This window comes from Nicrophorus vespilloides, unplaced genomic scaffold (genome assembly GCF_001412225.1).
Source record: "Nicrophorus vespilloides isolate i.1.1-1 unplaced genomic scaffold, Nicve_v1.0, whole genome shotgun sequence".
NCBI classification, from domain to species: Eukaryota; Metazoa; Arthropoda; class Insecta; order Coleoptera; family Silphidae; genus Nicrophorus; species Nicrophorus vespilloides.
This window is the reverse complement of record NW_017100110.1, coordinates 67,838-89,901: the sequence shown is the minus strand read 5'-3', so window position 1 is coordinate 89,901 and position 22,064 is coordinate 67,838. Positions and strand designations below refer to the sequence as shown.

At 30.6% G+C, this 22,064-nt stretch overlaps 2 protein-coding genes across 4 annotated transcripts; one reads left to right on the top strand and one right to left on the bottom strand.

Annotated features, from left to right (window-relative positions):
• Window positions 1-773: 773 nt before the first annotated feature.
• LOC108568404 (glycine receptor subunit alpha-1-like) lies at window positions 774-4,162 on the top strand. Its single transcript, XM_017929468.1, has 6 exons — window positions 774-1,000; window positions 2,112-2,448; window positions 2,512-2,974; window positions 3,040-3,361; window positions 3,422-3,623; window positions 3,686-4,162. The coding sequence occupies exons 1-6, from the start codon at window positions 936-938 to the stop codon at window positions 3,920-3,922; spliced, it is 1,626 nt and encodes a 541-aa protein (XP_017784957.1). The 5' UTR covers window positions 774-935; the 3' UTR covers window positions 3,923-4,162.
• A 2,318-nt stretch (window positions 4,163-6,480) lies between these two features.
• On the bottom strand, window positions 6,481-21,070 carry LOC108568407 (kinesin-like protein KIF19). Of its 3 annotated transcripts, none has more exons than XM_017929473.1 (11): window positions 20,694-21,070; window positions 15,649-15,809; window positions 15,323-15,467; window positions 15,114-15,131; window positions 12,078-12,227; window positions 10,841-11,676; window positions 10,569-10,782; window positions 10,299-10,512; window positions 10,097-10,235; window positions 9,826-10,041; window positions 6,481-6,560 (listed from the first exon to the last, which is right to left on the bottom strand). In XM_017929473.1, exons 1-11 carry the CDS (start codon window positions 20,841-20,843, stop codon window positions 6,488-6,490), a joined length of 2,316 nt encoding a protein of 771 aa, XP_017784962.1. In that variant the 5' UTR covers window positions 20,844-21,070; the 3' UTR covers window positions 6,481-6,487. The 3 variants fall into 3 exon arrangements, with proteins under 3 accessions (XP_017784962.1, XP_017784964.1, XP_017784963.1); XM_017929475.1 differs by having other exon boundaries at window positions 9,826-10,020; XM_017929474.1 differs by lacking the exon at window positions 15,114-15,131.
• Window positions 21,071-22,064: the final 994 nt, after the last annotated feature.

Below are 22,064 nucleotides of genomic sequence, written 5' to 3'. Positions count from 1 at the left end.
TTTTTTATAATTTAGATGAATTAAAAATAAATATGAACCTAGATATTAATAATTAAATTTGTGATTCCAGAAACTGACATGTTGCTGAAGCAAAAGAAGTTTTTTTTTTTAAATAAACTTTTCAATGATTTAAAATAATTATTTTGATAGAAGTAGTTACTTATTTCGTAAGTTTAAAATAAAAATATATCATCATTAACACATTTGTAGCTGCATTTTGTATTTATACACATACGTACTTATTGATACAATAATGAAAAAGATATATATTGTATTTAAAACTTTTAGATTAGAATTATTTACCAAGTTAATTTACACGATGACGTTTGAAAAAATTATAAATAATTTATAAATATTAAAATTACATGAACTCGGATATTTGAGTGTGAACAACAGTTTACAAATTTATTTAATATATTGATGGCAAATAATTAACTTGTTTCTATAGTATTTTATGTTCGACCATGAATTGATGAAACAGCAATGCTTGCGCATTTAGATATCGTAGTATGAGTGTTAATATTTGAAGTAATTGGTAATCGCGGGTGAATCGCTGCAAACAATGAACTTGAACTCTTGGTTTATTAACAAAATTCGAGGGTCGCATCGTGCAAAACCGGAAACACCTGTTTCGGCGGAGCCGCGGTGCATACGCAACGAATACTTCCGCTTTTGCATAACGCGCAATTGGCTGTTCCCACCCTGCGGCAGCAAATAAAAGTCAGCAGACCCCACCAGACCAGAACACTTTTTTTAAAATATAAATATTTGAGGAGCAGATTAGGCTCGGATGTGCATAGTGATAAACATATACAATATAAATACAAAAACGGGACGCGTTTGGAGATCAGTAGTAGCAATAAGACGACGGTAACGACAACTATAGTTTGGATACCAATTTGTCAATCTTCGGAAATTACGTTTCTTCGGGAAGGATGCTCAGTCTCCTCGTTTCCATCGAAATTCTTGTGTTATGTCTGTGTTTTGCAAATACCCTAGGGTAAGTTACTTTCATAATTTAGCAAATCTTAGGAATGATTGTTTCACTAGCTATGAATTTATCTAATATTAATAAGAACAATTTATTTTTGAATTATAAATATACACGTTTTATCTTGTCCTCGTTTTTCAAGAGAATTTTATAAAAACTGTTTATTTGTTTCTGTTTTTTTTATCATGTTAAATATATTTACCTACCTTTTTTTTTAATGTTTTCTGTACGTTGCTTTGCGTTATAAGTTAAAACATTTCGATTATTCTCGTTGTTGAACAATATTAATATAATGCAATAAAATATTAATTTTAATAATTTATGTTATTTTATGAACTATTCCCTACATTATTAAACACGTATTCCCTACAAATTAAACTATATTTATTATTACTGTTTTCTATATTAGTATTTTATGCATATTAACAAATATATATAGCAATATATATATAAAATTTTCTTTTTAACAATTATATGTTTATTTATACAAATTAAAACTGATTTTGTAATAGCAATTTTTATAGAAGCGTTTTTAGAGCGATCGGCATAGATTATTTATGATACAATAAGGAGAGTCTACGATTTGGCTCTATAAATAGCCTTAAACTTTGAATAATGGATTTTGGTTTAGAGATAGCGCAACAAATGAATACACCTGGTTATTGTTTTGGAATTTCTCTTTTTGTTGAGTGAGATTTTTTTTCGCTGTTATCTCGCTTCGGGCCAACTACTAATAATTGTAAGTGTTTGTGCGCCTTTTTTTTTCTTTTCACATTTGAATGGATTCTGCGCTTCGGTTGCCAATCAATTTCAAATAAAAAAGGTGATTAAAGTCAATTCGTCAATGACGTGACGGAGTGACGTAACTATCTTGCGAATGTTGTTGTTGATAATAAAAAAAAGAGTCCTATTTCATTTTTCCTCCATGAAAATATAATTTAACCTCGTAACTGGAATTCTAGCGTTTATTTCAGCTGTAAATCCTAATTCTAATATAGTAAATGTTTGGATTGTTTTGTGAATAGTTTTATAAATAAAGCTGTAACCTGTTTGAATGCAGAGTATGCCACTTGTTTTTCTTTCTTTCTTTAGTTTAAATTTTATATTGGTTTATTTGCAGACAAATTACGGGAAATGATGCTGAAGATGATACTACAAAGACGACCAAACTTTTGCCGCTGGCAAATGAAATTAAAAGAGAAGAAAATTTGAGAATGACTACGACAACTAAGACGACTCAGTCAGTCACTGAAAACCATTCTTTTGCTCCTCCGGCAATGGAAGACGTACAAGCATGCAACTGGAGCATGAATCCAGAGCGCTTGACACAAGAACAATTCACAACACAGTTGACTCAGGCGTGCAGATACGATAAACTGATAAAACCGGAAACAAATGGACCCGTTAATGTGACTGTGCAATTAGATATCCGGCACATCGAAGCAGTTGATCAACTGGTAAGTTTTTTTTTGTTTGAAAATTATAGCATTGAGAATACTCATTTGATTATGGATTTGCAGCAATTCAAGATGCACATGCTCGTACATTACAAGTATGTGGATAAGAGGTTACATTACGAATATATTTCACCGAATCGCGGGGCTTTGATTGGTGGTGATAAATTACGTGAGAAGATCTGGATTCCCCACTTGGTGCTTTCCAACGAACGAGATACTAGTATCATGGGTCTGGAGGAGAAGGATATGTACGTGTCAATTAGTCCGGACGGCTCAGTAGTGTATACGTACAGGATGACGGCGATGATCTATTGTTGGATGGACCTCAAGAAGTTTCCCTTCGATGATCAGATTTGCGACGTCCACTTGAAGAGTTGGACGTACAATTCAGAAGATCTACTGCTGCATTGGGCGGACCAGGAACCCGTAATCGTTGCAGGCCAACTTCACCTGACCGAGTTCAAATTGATCAGTAACTGGACTTACAGCACTTTGGTACAGGCTTCTCAGAATCGTGGAGCTTTCGGTATGTCACCCAGTCAATATCTATTTTAGTTATGTTTTCTAATGTTTTCTTATGTTACGTTGCAGCTGGAGAATACAGTAATCTAGTGTTCAAATTCCAAATTGCGCGCGAGATCGGTTACTACATTCTCGATTACTTTCTGCCATCGATTATGCTCGTTTGCACGTCGTGGGTAACTTTCTGGCTGCAAGCGGATAACGCTGCTCCTCGCGTTACATTGGGAACCTCGACGATGCTCTCGTTTATAACATTAGCCTCAGGTCAGAGCAAGAATCTACCAAAAGTATCATATATCAAGGCCAGCGAAATTTGGTTCTTGGGATGCACGTTCTTCATATTTGCTTCCATGGCAGAATTCGCCTTTGTAAACATCATCTGGAGAAGGAAGTAAGTCAATCTATATGAAACGCTATATAAGCAATACTAATTGATTGTTTTGATAACTAGGAAAAAAGTGGAGCTTAAGAAAGTCAATAGTAAATATATCCTCAAATCGACGTTGACTCCAAAGCTGGCGCGCCGAGAGCTGCAGCGATCCAACTCCATGAACAATTTGCAGAAGTCTCACTCGTGCTCGAGTCTCGACGGAGTAGCCAACAAGCAAAGGGTGCAGTCCGAGCCCAATTACAATAACTATCTTACCGTACACGTACGTTTATAAATCCACGTCAAGCAGAGAACACATCATTTAACAAATTAATTTCCTTGCAGAGTTTCAACAGTTTCGAAGTGCCAACGATTACCATGCAAAGCGAGGACGACTTGATCCCTCCGAGCAAAGGCAGCTTCACAACTATCGATATGCCTTCAGTGTTGGAACCACCCAGTTGGACGACGATGACTCCTCAGGAAATCGCTATCTGGATCGATAAACGCTCGCGTTTCGTCTTCCCCGTAGCCTTTATAATCTTTAACGTTTTCTACTGGAGCTTCGTCTACCTCTTGTAATTCATTCAAAAGAAAATCATTCACCTGGACTACCGTGTCAGTATTTCTAATTATTATTTATTTTTATATCCGACGAGGCTACGACGATTCGAATCTCGACTGTTTATTTTACTTTATACTATTTACACTTTCTTCCTTTCTATACATATTTATTTATATGTGCTCGTTGTATTGTATTATATTTATTTATTTTTTATTTATTAGTCAAATAACTGTAGCGACTCTCAAATATTGACTAATTTAACGTTTTATAGCGGCTTCGGTGTTCTTTTGTACTTAATGGAGCGAGATATATTTACATTTCTCTATCCATCCTTAAACAATCGAGCCGCAATCTTGAATTGTTAATGATTACCGCTTAGATCAATAAACATTTTAAATTAATAAATATTTATTATTATGCCCAACTACAGCTTTATGTTTTAATTTTCTACAGCTTTTTATTTTGATTCATCAATGCTTATTTATTGTTGGATAATTGCTAGTAGCACTATTATTAGTTCTTTTCTAAGCAGAAGATGTCAATTAAAATCTGATTGATGGTATCGGTTTTCAAACAGCCTTTAGCAACGAAATATGTTTGACAGCCATTGTAATAAGATAGATATTTTTTTATGTCCTGTAATTTTATTTACAATCTGTTTACCAGTGGGAACATTGAGCAAATTTAAGATCGCTCATTATGATGATTTTTAATTTTTAATTTGTAGGTTGGCTGTCGTCTTATAGGTTAACTTCAATAGTATATTGATTCTCTACAATTCCACTATTTCCTTTGACTCTGAATCTGCTGCTATCCTTAACACTGTCATTTTCCATCGACTGCTGAACCTCATTCATTTGACTGTCTATCTATGATGAACGATGGCCCTAATGCTACAGGCACCGAGAATGCTAACCATGCTTGACCAGGATTTGTATCTGTGACCACTGGCACAGGTCGACTTTACCATTCGACTATTAGTTGCCCTATAAGATAGATATCAACAAATATTTTAATAAGTTAGTAAAATTGATTGATATTGTCAATGTGACTAAGCGTTTATGCTCATTTTGTGAAAATATATTATTTCAAAAGATAGTTTGTTCTTTAGCATCATGTAATAATGATTTATTTTCATAGATAGTTTTAATTAATCGATCTACGAGTCCGGCTTCTTTTGAATATTGGTCTATATTCTAACTTCAATCAACATAATTTCAAAAAGAACATAATCGATTAAGTTTAGTAAAATAGAAAATACTACCGTTAACAATACATGGCCACATAGTCAACACTTACATTAACAAATTAAATTCGCTAAAGAATGCAGAAAATCGCTCAGAGTTGCTGCAGCGCTTGAAACTTTAATGTTTGAACTCACGTCTGTTTTTCGGGACATCATGTTTATGTTTTGATGTTCGACATGGATAACCCGGAGCGTGAGTTTCCTACGAGTATGAATCAGGCGACTGCCGGGTCTTTCATCATGAAAGACCGTGTCCGTGTCCGGACGAATTTTATCATTCTCCAGCCGAATGATGCCACAAAATTAATTATTATTTCTTTTATTTCGAGAAGATTTACTTTTATTTGGTTTATTTATTATTTCATCTTTTTTTATAATACGTACGTCTCTTTTTTTTCGGAATGCATTTTTTTTGTATGATTTTTTTGTGTCAATGTATATGTTTTTTTTGTGCCTGTGGACGGAAAGACTTAGGTCGATAGCCCTTTGGTCACATTTTTGTGATTAATAAATATTATTATTATTAGAAAATACTTCTAATTATAAAAAAAGAGTAATTTCTATTATGAAGCAAAGAAACACACACAAAATAAATTCAGATTTTTGTTTAATTGTATTTGATCTAACAGTATATGTAAACACATCTTTAAGAAAGTATGACAAAATTAAAGTATTATATAATTTTAAATTGTTTTAAATAATTTATTTGTTGGTTTATTTTTTGTTCTGAATATTATTTTTATTTAGAAAAGTGTAAAAACATTTCGCCCTCATAGTAAATACTCACAGTCAATAGTTTTAAATGTCATTTGTCGTTTTATTAAGATGTACACTTTTCTATTACGTGAATTTTAATTTTAATTCACTAAAAATTTCTTCTTGGTCTATTTTACAAATGTAAGGAATAATACATGTTTTGTCATTTACTTGAGAAATTACTAATAAGTATTTGTATGCATAGAAAGTAATGAAGCATCCACTTGATCGTCGTGAAAATGGATCGTTTTGTAGGTGTCGATGGATTAGGATTGTATATCTTACCTATTACATGTGTAAGTTCTTTTATTGATTGTTGGTTTATTGGTATTGGCATTTTGGTTTACCTGAATATTGATATGCTATAATTTATGTAAGTATTAATCCGGTCGCTCTTATTAGTATGTGATTCAAACGTGAAATTGTTTATAATAGTTTTTTTTTTGTATACAAACTTATTAATTTTTTTGTTTCGGTTTATTTTTATTTTATATGGTATTTTCAATACAAACAGTAGTTTTTCATAAAAATGTTTATTAATTAATTCTTTAATATTAATACAATTTACAGATCGTTTTGTTCATTCCATGATATCTTCATTGAGAATATTTTCGCTCATTGCTCGCCTCATATGTCCCAAGTTGTTATTGCTACTGAAACAGAAAAAAAAGTAAAATATTTTATTTTATTAATATAAATATGTTAATAATCAAAATTTAATAAAACAAAAATAGTATAAAGGCTGATCGTAGTTTTATATCAAAAAATGAAACTTAAATCATTTTTTAATATAATTGACAATTTTAACACATACATTGAACATATTCTTATTATCTATGCACATTTTACGTGAATAGCTTTAAATTCTTGTAGAACTGGCAAGATATGTACAATCAATTATATTATATAATTCTAATTGAAATTGAACACTCAAATTTGTTATAATATTTAAATAGTCAATTGATTTTTTCATTACAAAAATAATAAGAAAAAATATATTTCATCAATTAATAGCAGTGACGCAAGGTGACAGATGTCATTTCGCGACCCATTAAATAAAATACGAAACCCGATTATGGGTCGAGATCCACAGGTTAAGAAACATTGATCTAAAGCAGAAAGTAAAATATTAATTGATCATATCTTTAAGAAAAAAGTGACTTTTAAATTAAATTTATTACGTACTTATTGTGTCGGAAGTACAACTTCAAACGCAGTAAATTTTTATTGCGCGCATCTGTTTGTAAACGTTACTTTATTGGTGCTTGTATTTGTGTTTAGTCCTGATAAAGCTTGTTGATTTTCACTTCTTACTATGTTTAACATCTTTTTGAGTATACAATTACCAATTGATGTAGCTGAGCCGCACAAAGCAAGAAATCATGTGATGCGCACGAATGTTTCGTCTACTGCGTTATCCGCGAAATATGACGTAATAGAACTTCGTTAATTAATTAAGCATAGTCTCATATCTTGCATATTTGTACTATATATATATATATATGTTTTACTACATCGTTGTAGGTTTTTTATATGAATGAAACATTTATGTGAAACATTGTTCTTCTAATTTTTGAACACAGTGCTCCCCAACCTTTTTATCGTGATTTAATATTTTAAGTCACTGAACGCTAAATCAATGAGAACCATGAGCTTTTTTCTTTACGAGACGGTTCCTTACAACGAGACGGTCCTTGGTGTTAAGGACCACTAATTTAACACATTTGTTATAGAAACACAGAATAAAAACAAACATATTTTGAGATTTATAATAAATATTCAAATCATGTGTTATAGTTTGATAATAGTTTTTGAATCGTTACTTTAGTTTTAGATAATTTTGCAGACGTTTATGTACAGTGAAACCTCGCTTAACGAGTTTAATCCGTTTCAACATTTCCGGATTTTTACTCGTATAGTGAAACATATTCAAGAATACATATAATATGCGTACATAAGTTTTTAAAATGATGTAGCAGGCGCGCAATCTAGGACATGTCTTCTCATCGTCACTTGTTATGCGAAACGTCTCTCGTTAAGCAAGACATTTTCTTACAATTCATTTTAATCGTTAAGTGAAATGCTTGTTATGCGAAGTGCTCGTTAAGCGAGGTTCCACTGTATGTGAACATATTATTATTTTTCATTAAAAACTTTTTATAAAGCCTTGTATATATGGAGATATACAATTATTTAAATTATCATTTTGGATAAATCGTACGTACCCAATCGTCCGGTTTATCCAAAAAGATAATAAGTCTTTTTTAATTTCAAGATTTGGTTAATTATTCACATCGTTGGGGAATTCTAGTTTGATTAATAGATAGCATTTAAAGATGATTGATTCTTGACATTAATCGAACGGAAATGCGTTTCCCCCGTTTATTATTTCCTTAATACATGATTTCCATTTGAAGACGCGGCAAATGACTTGACCTTAATTGTGTCCAAATGTAAAATTGATAAGACTCACGGATATAATTACGAGTGGATCGATCGTCTATATCAGGCACGTAACAAAATTTTAATGGCATTATAAAAAAATATTTTAGGAAATTCGCCGTTTGTACTTTGTTTTACTTTTACCAAATAAATTATTATTCCTCAATACAATTCATAATTAAACAAAATTGATGATAGTTTTTAGTTAACACGAGAAATTTTATAATCAAGGAAAATATATCAAAGCATGGTTAATATGCGAACATAATTATTTTGGCTAGAAATAGTGAATGGAATCTACAGAAAAAAATTATGTTTTGTTCAATTCATCTATGCCGTAATTACAGTACTGACAAAATAGCTCGTTTAGAAATGTAATTGGTTTGTGAATAATAATTAGATATTCTAAATCATTTTTCCTAATAGCGGACTTCAAATGATTTTCTTAATTAATATATTATATGTGTTTATATTGAATTGAATTAAATATTAAATTTCTATACTAAATCGAACAGTCATTGTCTATTAATCTAATGATCAGATAAATGAAAGTTAAATTACATGTATTTGATGTTATTTACAGATCTATAATCTTCTAAACATTTTTTTTTACTTTTATTCAGTCATTGATTTTTTTGCCAAAGTTACAATTAGCATAAATCAGAAGGTGAACTCAATTTGGATACTGAATTTTGAAGATATGGAAGATTTTTCAAACCAGTTTAAATCGAAAATAAAATTTAGTCGATTTGAAAAATGACTAGAAAATAATAATTATCAATTAATGAGGTCAATTAAAAATGTATTATGCAGAAGAATACATATAACTTTGACTGTATTAAAACTCGTTCAAATGCTGTATTGACAACTTGATTCTATACATATTCGTGTGGGTCATGACTTTCTGAAATGAATTTTATAAAAGATAGTTTAATTTAAAATTAATATTAAATCTAATTTGACGTACAGTGGTACCTCGATATACTAGTTTAATTCGTTCCGTAACCTTGCTCGTATGTCAAATTGCTCGTATCTCAAAGCATGCGCGCATGTTGGGGTCGTGTGCAGTGGTGTAGTGTGCGATTCCTCGTATCTCAAATCTTGCTCTCATCTCAAAGCAAAATATCGCTTGCTCGGCGGCTCGTATCTCAAAACACTCGTATATTATGCATTCGTATATCGAGGTACCACTGTATATATTACTGAAGCTTACGAAATATTAACTTGAAAACATTTACCATTCAATAAAGGACAGCAATAAAATCATCAATAAACATTTTTTATTGATTTTTATGCGACAAAGTTTATGGTGAGTTATATTTCTATATATACTTTTTTTCAATAATATTTCTCATTAATTTTTGTTATTATACATTATCACAATTCTTTATATAATGTATAATATATAATGTATAATATATATTGTAACTTTTGGTGCACAAACAAAAAATGGTTCATCGGATTATAGAAATGTACCTGGAGCTAGAATTTGCCGTTCTCGAGATTCGGATCGGCGGACTGGGAGGCAGCGGCGGTAATTTCATTCCTAATCCAGGTCTGGATACCGGATGACCCATAACACGGTCTACGCTCGGATCGTTCAACGATGGCAGAGGATCCGCATCAGATTCGGCCGAAGAGGGAGGACTGCTTCCGGCCGCGGTTCCTCTCCTAAACATTGGATCACTATATCTGCACGGGACGATACTTAATAGAACAGGAAGAGCACTTTCAGAATTTCACTTACATTTTGCTAATCGGTGGTAGTTTGCTGTCGGGCGTCATCAACGAGGATATCGAATAGTCGGCATATGTGGACGCGTGGATTTCCTGCTGGTAAATTAGGTACAGTTCTTGTAAGTCTAGAGGAAGCTTCAGTTGACCATCTGCAAATTGGAAAAACATTTAAAAGTATTTATTGCTTCTTTTTCTATTTGCATTGTTTGAACCTTCCATGAGTTGTCTTTGCCTGGTAATAATTTCCTCGCAGAGCTGCCTCTGCCTATCATATCTCAAGATAACCAAGTCTCTTCGCCTAAGTTCATGCTGCCGTACCAATCGCTCCGACTGTAGAGCCATTTTATCTGCTTCCAACTCATGAACGCGGCACATTAGCGCTAGTATTTCGCGCTCATCATCTGAAGATAATAATGCAGGCAATTTCTACAAAAAAACAAAAATTATCACCAATATATAAAAGTCGCAATTGTCTATGTTACATCTTCCAGAGAAACGCCTCGCTGTCGACAGACTTCCAGTTTCTGTTCGATTGTCGTCCGCAGTTCAGACCATCTCTCCTGTTCTCTCTCAATGTCAGCTAATTCACCCCAGGCGTGCTGTACTGCTACTTCGCCTTCAGTCTCCGCATCCAAATCGGAGGAATCTTCATTATCAGCGGAATGAAAACTATCTGCCGTTACAGTTCGTTTTCTTCTAAAAAATTAAATTAATATTTCCGAATCGAACCTTTAACACCTTCGTCTAATTTAACCTGAGGCTTTGCTGCGTTTGGGCTCGAGACATGTTTAAGTTGTTTTTGTACAGTTTGTTGTTTCGCGATTCCCAGTTGGAGATGACTAGATGCTGGCGTTCTGCCTCCATACCGATTCCGAGTAAGTGTGAGTCGATCTCCATCAGCTTCCTCCTGAGCTTCATCTGTGTCTTGAACGTCTCCACAATTTGTTCCCTGATGTTCTTAACTTCAGCGCTGCGCTGCTCGGCGTTGAGCTTGATGTCCGCCGATCTTGGTCTCTCCTCGGTCATCTTTTGCTGTAGTCTGACTATTTCACCGCGCAGCTCAGTGATCACAGTCTGGTATTGGTTAACGTGGTAATTCACATCTAGAACGTTTCTCTCCACCTTATTCGAGATATGATTTGCTCTGTCCGCGTAAATCAGCGTATTCCGAGATTCATCCTTCTGGTTACCAGAAGGACTTACGTGCGCTATCATCACTGTCCGACAGTTTCCGCTGAGCGCTTCTTTTAGTAACCTGGTGAGCTTCGAGTCTCTGTAATTCACGTACCTGGCGCCTCCGCTCAAAGCATTTATGCAATTACCAAGAGCGAGCAAAGATCTGTTAATGTGGGCTCCTTCTTGTAATCGTTTTCCTCGGTTCTTCGTCTTGTTTGCTCTCTCTGAACCGGCCAAATCAATCATAAATAATCTTCCTTGCTTCACCCTCATCCTCAGATGATCTCTCTTATCAATTGGAATCGTTTGCTTCACGGTCACACTTAATAGTGCATGACTTCTAGAGGAAGTCTTGTTCATAGCCGTAGGCTCCACTGTTCTAGCCTTATTTCCCTTTTGCAGTAGAACCATCACCTAAATATACATAAGTATATAGTATTAAGTATAACTGACACTCAAAATTGATAATCAAAATAATTAAAAATAGCAAGATTTAAATCATGACCAACAAAATCATAAAATATGTTTATACCAAGTTTCCAAATATCAAGAGTATATTAAACTTGATATTATATTTGCTATAACAAAATTAATTATTCACGATATATAGTTGTAATTTTATAATCTCACATAATTAATTAGAACAATCTTTTAAATTAAATATTAATTTTTAATCTGAGGGACTTGTTTTATTCAAATTAAAATTGATATAAATCTTAATTGTATAGTAAATTTGGGTATAACACGATATACTTTGCGTATGTTATCGATAACACAAAAAACATTTTTTTTTTCATGGTACTTTAATATCATACATCATTTGTTGAATTCGTTGATATCTCTGTTAATCCAGCGACTTGAATGCTGCGGCCTCTGGCATCCTCTCTCAATTCAAGATAACCGGAGCCAGGATTCAATAGATCTCTGATCTGCTCGTTGTATATCTCCAGATAGGACATCGTCACCTAAGAATTGTGCACTCGTAAATATTTAAATAAATCAAATAAAGTCAGAAATAATTGAGCGTGCATAATGGCCTAATGTGTGAGCGAAGTTAATAAATAAACAATATTACATCGCAATTTTTAAATAATCTATAGATGTAAAAATAAAGCAATATTTTTAAAAGCGTATAGTAATGACCAAACTGTATACTTTTATCAAAAATAAATTACGTTAACAATAAATAAATTGCGGCTATAATTTAAAGATATGAAAATATGTGACAAATGTATGAGAAGATTATGAATCATGGAAATCTGATTGAAGAAGATACATTTTAGGACTGGAAAAATAAACTATTTATTATTAATATATTATCATTATTGTAATACATATTTCTGTTATCTTAAATAGCAATTTGAAAACAATGAAATGAAACATATATTATATACTTATATAATTATTAAATATTTAAATAGACAGAAAGGTCAATAGCCCTTTGAATATTTAAATAATTACTATTTCAGACAAATTAAAAAAAAAGTCCTTGATGAAAAACCTTATATACTCTGATAAATTCGTTCGTTTCTTTCTAATTATTATTCAAAGCACGTGTTATAATTTGTTGCTAATGGAAACTCCCAATAAATAATTCATGGAGTAAGGTTAAATATTTCAAATCGGAAACGTTTCCGACTTTCATTACTTCTGCACGTTATTATTTTCTTTGCAGCCTTGGAGACACACATTTTAAAATTCGCACAACGTTCTATAAACATGAACTTAAATATTTAATTCTTCTTTAGGCTGTAACATTAGTGCAAACACGATTACATCAATAAAAGAGAAGCAATCCGTCATCAATAATTAAATATTAATACACTTTAATGCTATCATTATAAAAACTGTAAGTACATTAGTCACACATTTCTAAATATCCTTGAGTGAATTGTAATTACCGAAGATATTTGGATATCTCAATTAACGCAAGGCGCACGAAACTTATAGTTAAGAATTATCGATAAACCATTATTTGCATGCGAGAGACAAATTTTGGGTTACCAATGCCATCAAAGCAATCTATTTTTATCGCTAACTACGTTATTTACTTATGTAGCAATTATTTTATGTTTTTCGGTTTGGATAATACTAAAGGACTACATTACAGTAAATAAGTAAACAATTACGTCTACGCTACATGCAGAGCACTAAAAATATTGTATGTTTTTAATTTCAAACGCGTGGATTATCGTAAAAGTAAACTAAAGATAATTTTTTATTTGAAAAATAATAAAGATGAGAAATTTCATGCATATGAAATTATTTATACATTAATATTTTCAATTCATCAATATTTATAGACTAAAACACTTAAGCCAAATGCAATAACAATATATTTTGTTTTTGATATTATATTTTTTTAATTTTGTATTTTTTATTCAATAACACATCACAAATTTTTTTGCAGACGGATCAAGATTTGAACTTTATTCCGAGTAAGTGTGATTATTCATAGATATATAGTAAATGGAAATAAGACAGAGAAAATTCATATTATTCAATCCAAGTTGCTGTTATGTAAATAAAACCTTATATTTGCGAAAATGTGATAATTGAAGGTAAGAATCGCGGTCTGCAAAATAGGGACCACATAAATTAAAATCGCACGTCAAAGATTTACGAAATTTAAATTAGAAATGGAAACATTTTAAAAACATTTAATTTCTATTTGTACATTTGTAGAAACTTTAAAAATGCACATACATAATTCACTACTACTCGTGTTAATCCAAAACGCGCATCTTCTTGTGGTTCTACTATGTTTCTTAGATTATTGTTAATTAAATTAAGGATTAAAATAACATTTTAACATATTCGCTTATGATAATAACAATAATTTATTATAATAGAAAATAAAATATATTTGATATATATAAAAAAAAACAAAATCCAATTTTCAATAAAAAATTGAAAATAAATAAAAAAAACTCAAATATGAAGAATCTTTAGATATTTTGTTTTATTATGGAATTTTTATAATTATTTTCATTTTATTTTTGATATATATCAAATTTATGTTATGTTCTATTATCTGTTAAAATTTTATTTTAAAGTGTCAGTCGCCCACTTGTCCGTCGCCGACTTGTCGCGCACCCTTAAATTAACCTATTAATTTCGATGTTTGATTTTCTTTATTTTTTTCGTATTTGATCGCATGATTCTTCTAAGCATATTCAATCTTTCTAAAGTTTTATTTTTCTTTACAGAATATATTAAGTTTAGAATTCATTTAATTGTAGGTTTAAATAGATTTATATATTCTTAAACTATGACGTAGCACTTTTAAAATTAAAACTTCTAGGAATATTCATCTGACTAGTATTGTTAGTTTGACCAGAAATCCAAATTATTGATCTAATATTGTATAATTTTCATAAATAATAGATTCGAGAAGAATTTTTGATGATATAAATGGTAATGATCAGTTTATATAATATTGGTCCTTCTGACGGTTTTCCTACCTTAAAAATAATAAATAATATATCATAGGAATGGTGTATTAATGATATTCACAAACAAGAATCGGACTTATTTAAATTAAATTCGAATTTTATATAAAATGTAATGCAATGACAAAATTATATTTTTTTACAAACATTTCTGTATTAAAATCGTTCGAAAAATAATACAAAATGTCTGGAAATTCTGGAAATATAATAACAGATTAAATAACAACAAGACAGGGTGATGTATTTTTTTCGGAGTTTTTTTTTATTTCCTGTGAAATTTTGTTAGTAAGGATATAGGATATAGAATGGAATTTTTAATGCTCTGCTTGAAACTAATGCACGATCCTATATACATGATAATTAGGCGATGTATAAATGTAAATGAAAAGAATTACAAACGTTTACGCTTCCGTGGAGCTAAACGAGGGAGATAAAAACAAATAAATACCCTTGTTTTCATAAACTCTTTTTAAGCGCACTTGTTTACGGCACGTTTTTTTGTTAGTAATAATATATTCTGATGTAATTGATTTTATTGTTAAATGGAGTGAAAGTGTGTGTCTCTTATTTTTTTTTGTTGATTTCTATGAATATGTGTATGTGCTCACCGAGTATTGATCCTGCTTATCCTTGACGGCATTAAAAAGGTCGTTCAAAGCCCTAATCATGATACCAGGCTGAGATGGATCTCCGACCATCGTGTGCGTCTTTCCGGCACCGGTGGCGCCGTATGCAAATACCGTCGCATTGTATCTGCAAAAGTGGAAAAAGACAGCACAGTGAAAAAGGAACGGAAATCAATTTGCGAATGTGACTCATCTTCAAGCCGTAGTGCCGGTACGACTAATTTATTCAACCGACGGTTAATATCCACAAAACATGCCACTAATCTCCTTTCATGACGTAATTAGAAACGACTTGCAAAAGCACTCACCCATTTAAGATATCTTTGACTAAACTCCCTGTCGTCTTCTCGTAAACCTCCTCCTGCGTAGAATCTTCCCCAAAGACAACGTCGAAAGAGTATTGTTTGTCGGAACCGCGCTTCTGCCGTAAAACGTCATTTTTATCGGCGTAATCTCCGATAATCACGTTCTGTAAATAAATACAAAAAAAAAATAAAGAAAAAATATTATTATGACCATGAATTATTCCAAATTTAATCATTAAATTTATGAAACATATGCAATAGTTTATATTTATATAAATTAAAGATTGTTTCGTCATTTTTATTATCTTCGTGCAATTTCTTATTCACCTACTCTACTTAATTCTCAAGCGGAGTTCAAACGGAATTAATAAGACGAGTCAGGGGAATTATAGTACGATGTCTGGTAGTAGTATCGAACCATTGTATAGTTTCGTTTCCATTGGAGTTTGTTCAACCGTAATTTCAGAGTCCCGACATTCTGTAATATTTAGTCCATGAGATAAATTTAGACATTTATTCTAATATCACAAAGAAATATATAATTTGCATTAAATAATATTGTAGTAAAATTGCATTTGTCCTAACAAGTAGCCATCAAGACTTATTAACTAGTACTTATTTTCCTGCAAATTTAGTTTCACTCATTAAATAAGTATATAAAATTAATATATAACATAATAAACAAATTACCAATTTATTCCAATAAAATGTTCAAAATGTAAGTAAACATTAAAATCGATTGTTCGACTTACGATCTAGTTCCGTTCCCAGGGTTGTTGGTAAGTCGAATTTGTTCGTAAGTCGGGGAATTTTATAAATTTCAAAATATACTTATCGTACCACACTATATCATGGTTTTTACTTTTATATAAGTTAAATTCCGTATTTCTGACTGCATACATTTGAAAAAATAGATTAAAATATACAAAATACTTTTCAATGTAGACAATTATTTAATAAAAAACGACAAAAGAAACAAATGCAACAAAACAGATAGCACATCTTCCAAAAATATTATATTTTATTCAAGAAATTATCATTTTTTGTTTGGACAATTACTTTTTTATCTCTATATATCTTCTTGTTACAAATTAGAACTTTTAGAATTTTGTTCGTAAGTCTGGGAGTTCGTAAGTCAGGGGATACTTTTATAGTAAAACTGCATTTGTTATTAGTTTTCGATAAGAATTGGTCATTAAAAGTTATTTCTCTTACAAAAAAACGAATCATATTCTTAAAAAATAATTTTTAAATTATACAGTATAATATAAGTTATACAATGATTAAAGTATTAGCATTAAGCTGAATATATAAATCATTAATAATTAAATATTCATTCGTGGGTAAAAAATAAATTACTGTTTGAACAATTCAATATAATAAAAGGTTTTCAATTGGTCCTTCCACTAATACATTGAATACAAACATAGAAAAACTATATTTATAATACATAATAATACATAATTATTACTGAAATGTTGCATTAAATGTCATTATAAACGTTTTAGGTTAATAATCAAATATTAGCTTTTAATAACAATCTTCTATAGATTATACAAATTAAAAAACATACAAACAAATAATTGTTTCTGTAATTATTTTAATAATATTATATGTTATTAGGGATTCCATTACCTGTAAACTATTACCGAAATTACCGGTAAATTTTGACATCAAATACCGGTAATTTGTAATTTGAATCAAACTGAAGAAAAACTAAATAAAATGTCACCTCATAATGGAACCCACAAGTGTCGGGGTAGAATTTAGTTCTACAAGGATAATATATATTCTAAAATTTGAACAAGTCTGAGTGATAAGACATTAGATTTGGTATGTCTAATGCGTGCACATTTTAATTAAATCTGAATATTAAAAAAAGTGTTTTACCTACTTTGGTAAACTTACTTCGTAATTTTTATTGTTAATTATTATCTCTTAGAGTGTAATTTACGTTGTTTGTTAAGAAATAATCTTAATAGGCTATTTTAATTAATTACTTCTTTGTACTTTATATAAAGGTATTGCTAATAATTAGTAGTACTAGTAGTAGTAGTAGTATATCACACGAAATTTTCAAATAAAAAAAAATACCGACTTACTTATTTTCACTTGAAATATTTATATTTTTAAAGAAAACTCGGTAATTTTATATGTTAGATGCATTTGATGCATGTTATATCATATAAGTTATCTATTACAGTAAAAAAAATATGTGAAATCTTATATAATCAAATTCATTTAGTGTATGAAAAACTAAGTAATTTGTTAAATTAATTGGTTATATTATCATGTTTATGAGTAACACATTAACATTAATTGTAATTATAACTATCAACTATCAAACAATGTCAATTATAACAGTTATTTAGTATTAGCTCGATCAGCAATTAATTCTATTTTGTTTTATTATTATCATTGACTTGATAAAATGAATTATAACGAGTTAATATTTTTAATAAATTCTTTTTATTATATTTTAATACTAACATTGATTATTTAAAATTATTTTTACAGTTTAATTTATACTTTGAAATTAGAGTTTATGGATACTAAAACTTATGGAAATTTTATTTCTATTTCTAGTAAAAAAAGTTTGTTTAATAAGTTATTTACAGAACATTAACTATTAAAAAATTAAGTTTTTGCTTAATGTGCAACAATCATGTCCATACTTATTTATCTGAAAGTACTAAATCAACCTGAAATGAAACATGTTTTACTTTAAAATATAACTTTTAGAATTAATTTTATATTATCTGTTTCTCTTCTTTAAATATTGCGTAATTACATAAGTCCGTACTTATTTTGCCGCATAGTGGATAGAGAATAGGTGGAAGAGACTATTTCGATAACGATAGTTGTAGTGTTTAGTTGTCGCTACCCTTTAGTGTAAAGTTTATTTAAATTTCCTATCTAGTTTGTGACCTTGTGAAATATAAGAAAAACTCGACAATATGTGCCATTTCATGCAGTATTATGATAGAAAAATGAAAAACGCAACTCAAGTGGCGTCGTATAAGTGGTATCCCTGCTTCATGAATGGTGAGTTACAGATGGGAGCTCTCCAGACGGTAAAGAGAGCTTTCCGGAGAGATGTTGTCATGAAATTGCCTGAACGTTGGGCTACAGTGATACAAAATTATGGCTTTTTTAGAATCTATACCTTTTTGAATTTTAATTTTAAAAAACGAATAGATTTATGTAACAACCGAATACTTTATTGTTCGCTTCAAAAGTCTACCTTTTTTTCATATCACTATAAACAAGTATATCTGAGTTTTATTTTTTTTTCTTATTTCACTTTCCAAAAATGCAATTGAGTATAATAAAGATTTTTAGAACGTTAAGTTTTGAATTACATGTAGTTAATATCATAATAATTAATTATATTCAAACAATATTATTTATTAAACAAAAATTAACAAGATTTTTAAAATTAATTGGAAAAAAATTGGTTTCATACATGAAAGAAGTAATTTCGATAAATATATTAATACACGCTACCAAAAATTATGTACTTATTATAATAAAGTATTCAAAATGTAAGTCAATATTTACAGAATGCAAAAAAAAGATCGATATTATTTCGTAAACAAGTTTATTGAAACATCAAGTCAATTAGATTAGAAAAGAATTGAGTATCTACATTATTTGTATAAAAGCTTGTAAATGATTTATATCGTTTCTTCAAAAGTGTCGAGTTGTATATGGGCGTCACGACGGCGTGGCATTGACCATGCGGAATATTTTATTACGTGTGAGTGTTTTTAAACGAATTGCTTTGACTGCGACGTAAATTTGTTTCCATGTATTATCGTCTTTTTATTTTATGTTATGAAAAAAGAAACCCATTTAATATTTAAAAGAAAAGTGTGTATGTAAATTAATTTTGCTTTTTTTTGTTAATTAGTTAAAACATTTTAGTTCAATTTTAGGACATTTATGTAATTGGAGGATGCGCCTCCAAAGTTTATGAAACTAAGTGAAAATTAGTTCCAAAGCAAAAAATGTATGTTCTAGAACAAGTGGACAATTGGTATCTCAAATATAGAATTGTGTCCAAAACTATCATAACATGAGTTTTTTTTTCAAATTCTGTTTTAGGATATTTCAATCTCGATATAACTGAAAGTATTCATAAAAAAACTAATGTAGAACTAATCAATGTAGGACTAATCAAGAAACATAAAGGAAAAGCCGATCATTTTTTAAATATATAAATGTTGTGTACTACTTTCTTAAAATTTATTATTATTTTCCTTAATAAAAAATTAATTTGTTTTGAGATTTTCAAACCGGACTGATCGAAGAGGTATTGCTGTAATGTAAATAAAATGCAAGTTTCTTGTATTTGCGTAAAAACAAATTGAGCATGTGACGTATTTTAGCTGAAAAGTTAAATTATTACGTGAAGGTATACATTATTAAAATTGTTTTTACGACGTACATAGATTAATGTTAATAGATTTGCAACGTAACAATCAATTGTACATTGATTTTTAATCCTCAATAACACAAACTACACAATATTGTGTTATACGAGTGATCTCTAATTGTAAAATAATAGTAAATAATATAAGTATAATACACATAATGTGGATGCGCCGGGGTTTCCAATTATTTCATTGTAAAAATTGATTCGGCATGCCGTGTTTCGGTTTGTTATTCCGCCGTTTTAGAGTGAATGCATAAATAATGCACAGGAAAAAGAGAAACATGTAACGGCGATTTATGTCGAGCTGCGAATTAATTAACACAAGGCACGAATATTTTCCCCGACCGCGATGTACCGCTGGAAACTAAAAAAAAATGTACTGTCGCTGCATAATCATAGCGTTCAGATCTCCGCATGCATTTACATTTGGAATGAATCAATTTAAAGTGACGTTTAACTCAATCGAATTAATTGCATTAGTCCAATGAAATTTTCATTTAAAAACCTGAGTTATCAACAATAATTAATTCCAAATTAAATTAATTGTATTTATTGACCGAATGTAATATCCTCATAAATTTTCCTGCCTCAAAAATATCAAGTAATTTACCTTGTTGTTGGTTGTGAAAAGAACTCGCTGATTTTCATCCGTTTTTAATGGTCGTATTCGCACCGCAACCATCAATCTCTCTTGCACACTTCCCGTTGGCGGCTTCCGGGACGAATCGCTGTCTGAACTCGACGGCGGATTCGAAGCCATTGTCTACAATATTCACTCACATTTATTTCAAGACAGTCGCTTCACACAAAAATACATTTGTCAATCGTCCGTCTTTACAAAGTCACGTTTTCTCCTAGCGTTACGCAAGAATCGTGGTAGCGCGCGACCGGAACAATAGAGGCCCGAGATTCTAGTGTGTGTGTATGCGTCGCGACGCTTTCGCTCGCTGAAACCTATCGTACCCATGGCAACGGCTCTTTTAATACAAGAATAGCTCCGGATGCGATTCGAACACTATATGATCCTAGAATTCTTTATTAATTTATCTTCGATGAATAATAGACGGAAAAGCTTCCGGCACATATTATCTAAAACTACCATTAAATAATATCCACGAATTACAAAAAAAAAATGGGAATTTAATTCACGTTTGTTTTCTATTTTCGGACGAAACTTTTATATTCAGCTTTTTTTCTTCCACTAAATACGTGAATTTTGAACTTGCATCAAGATTCCAATCGCCGGCGCATATTTAAGTGCACAAAATCGATTTTTGTTTTCTCAAGAAAAAAAAACACAAGAACGTAGTCGCGTCTTCGCATTAAAGTGCGAAACGAGCCTTATAACCTTATAAAAAAAATCCAATCCCGAGGTTGCGTATTTGACATCTTTATTACACTTACTTTATTTACTTTTATGTGGATAGCGTAAATGCCATTTTTTTATTTTCTTTACCAACGAGCTGCGTATTTTTATTCAAGGCTCCACTAATGCAAGGGCACTCCCATTGAAAGTACGATAATCCAAAGCATAATGTAATTAACGCGTCTTTTCTTCGTGTTTATTTTTTTCGCGCTAAAGAGTTTCGAAAAATGGTTCGGTATCGATCAGCATTAATTTGTGAAGGCTAGATAATGTTAGGTTATAGATCGGTTATATAATATATTTACATTTGGAAACGAAAAAAGCGTAAATTGAAATCGATAGGAATGCACGAGACTTAAATGCCGGGACACCAATTAAACTAAAGTGTTTACTAAATTATTACGTGTTGGAACATGTATCGAAATCAATAACATTTCGAATTCGAACGCGTTCTAACATATACCTTATAAATTAATTGATTTAATAACATTTATATTACTTGTATGAATAATTAATTGAATATGTAAGATAGATTAATTCAATATATATTTAGTATATTTATTCATAACACAAATATGCAATGTAATTATTATTACTATTATGAGATTCATCAGT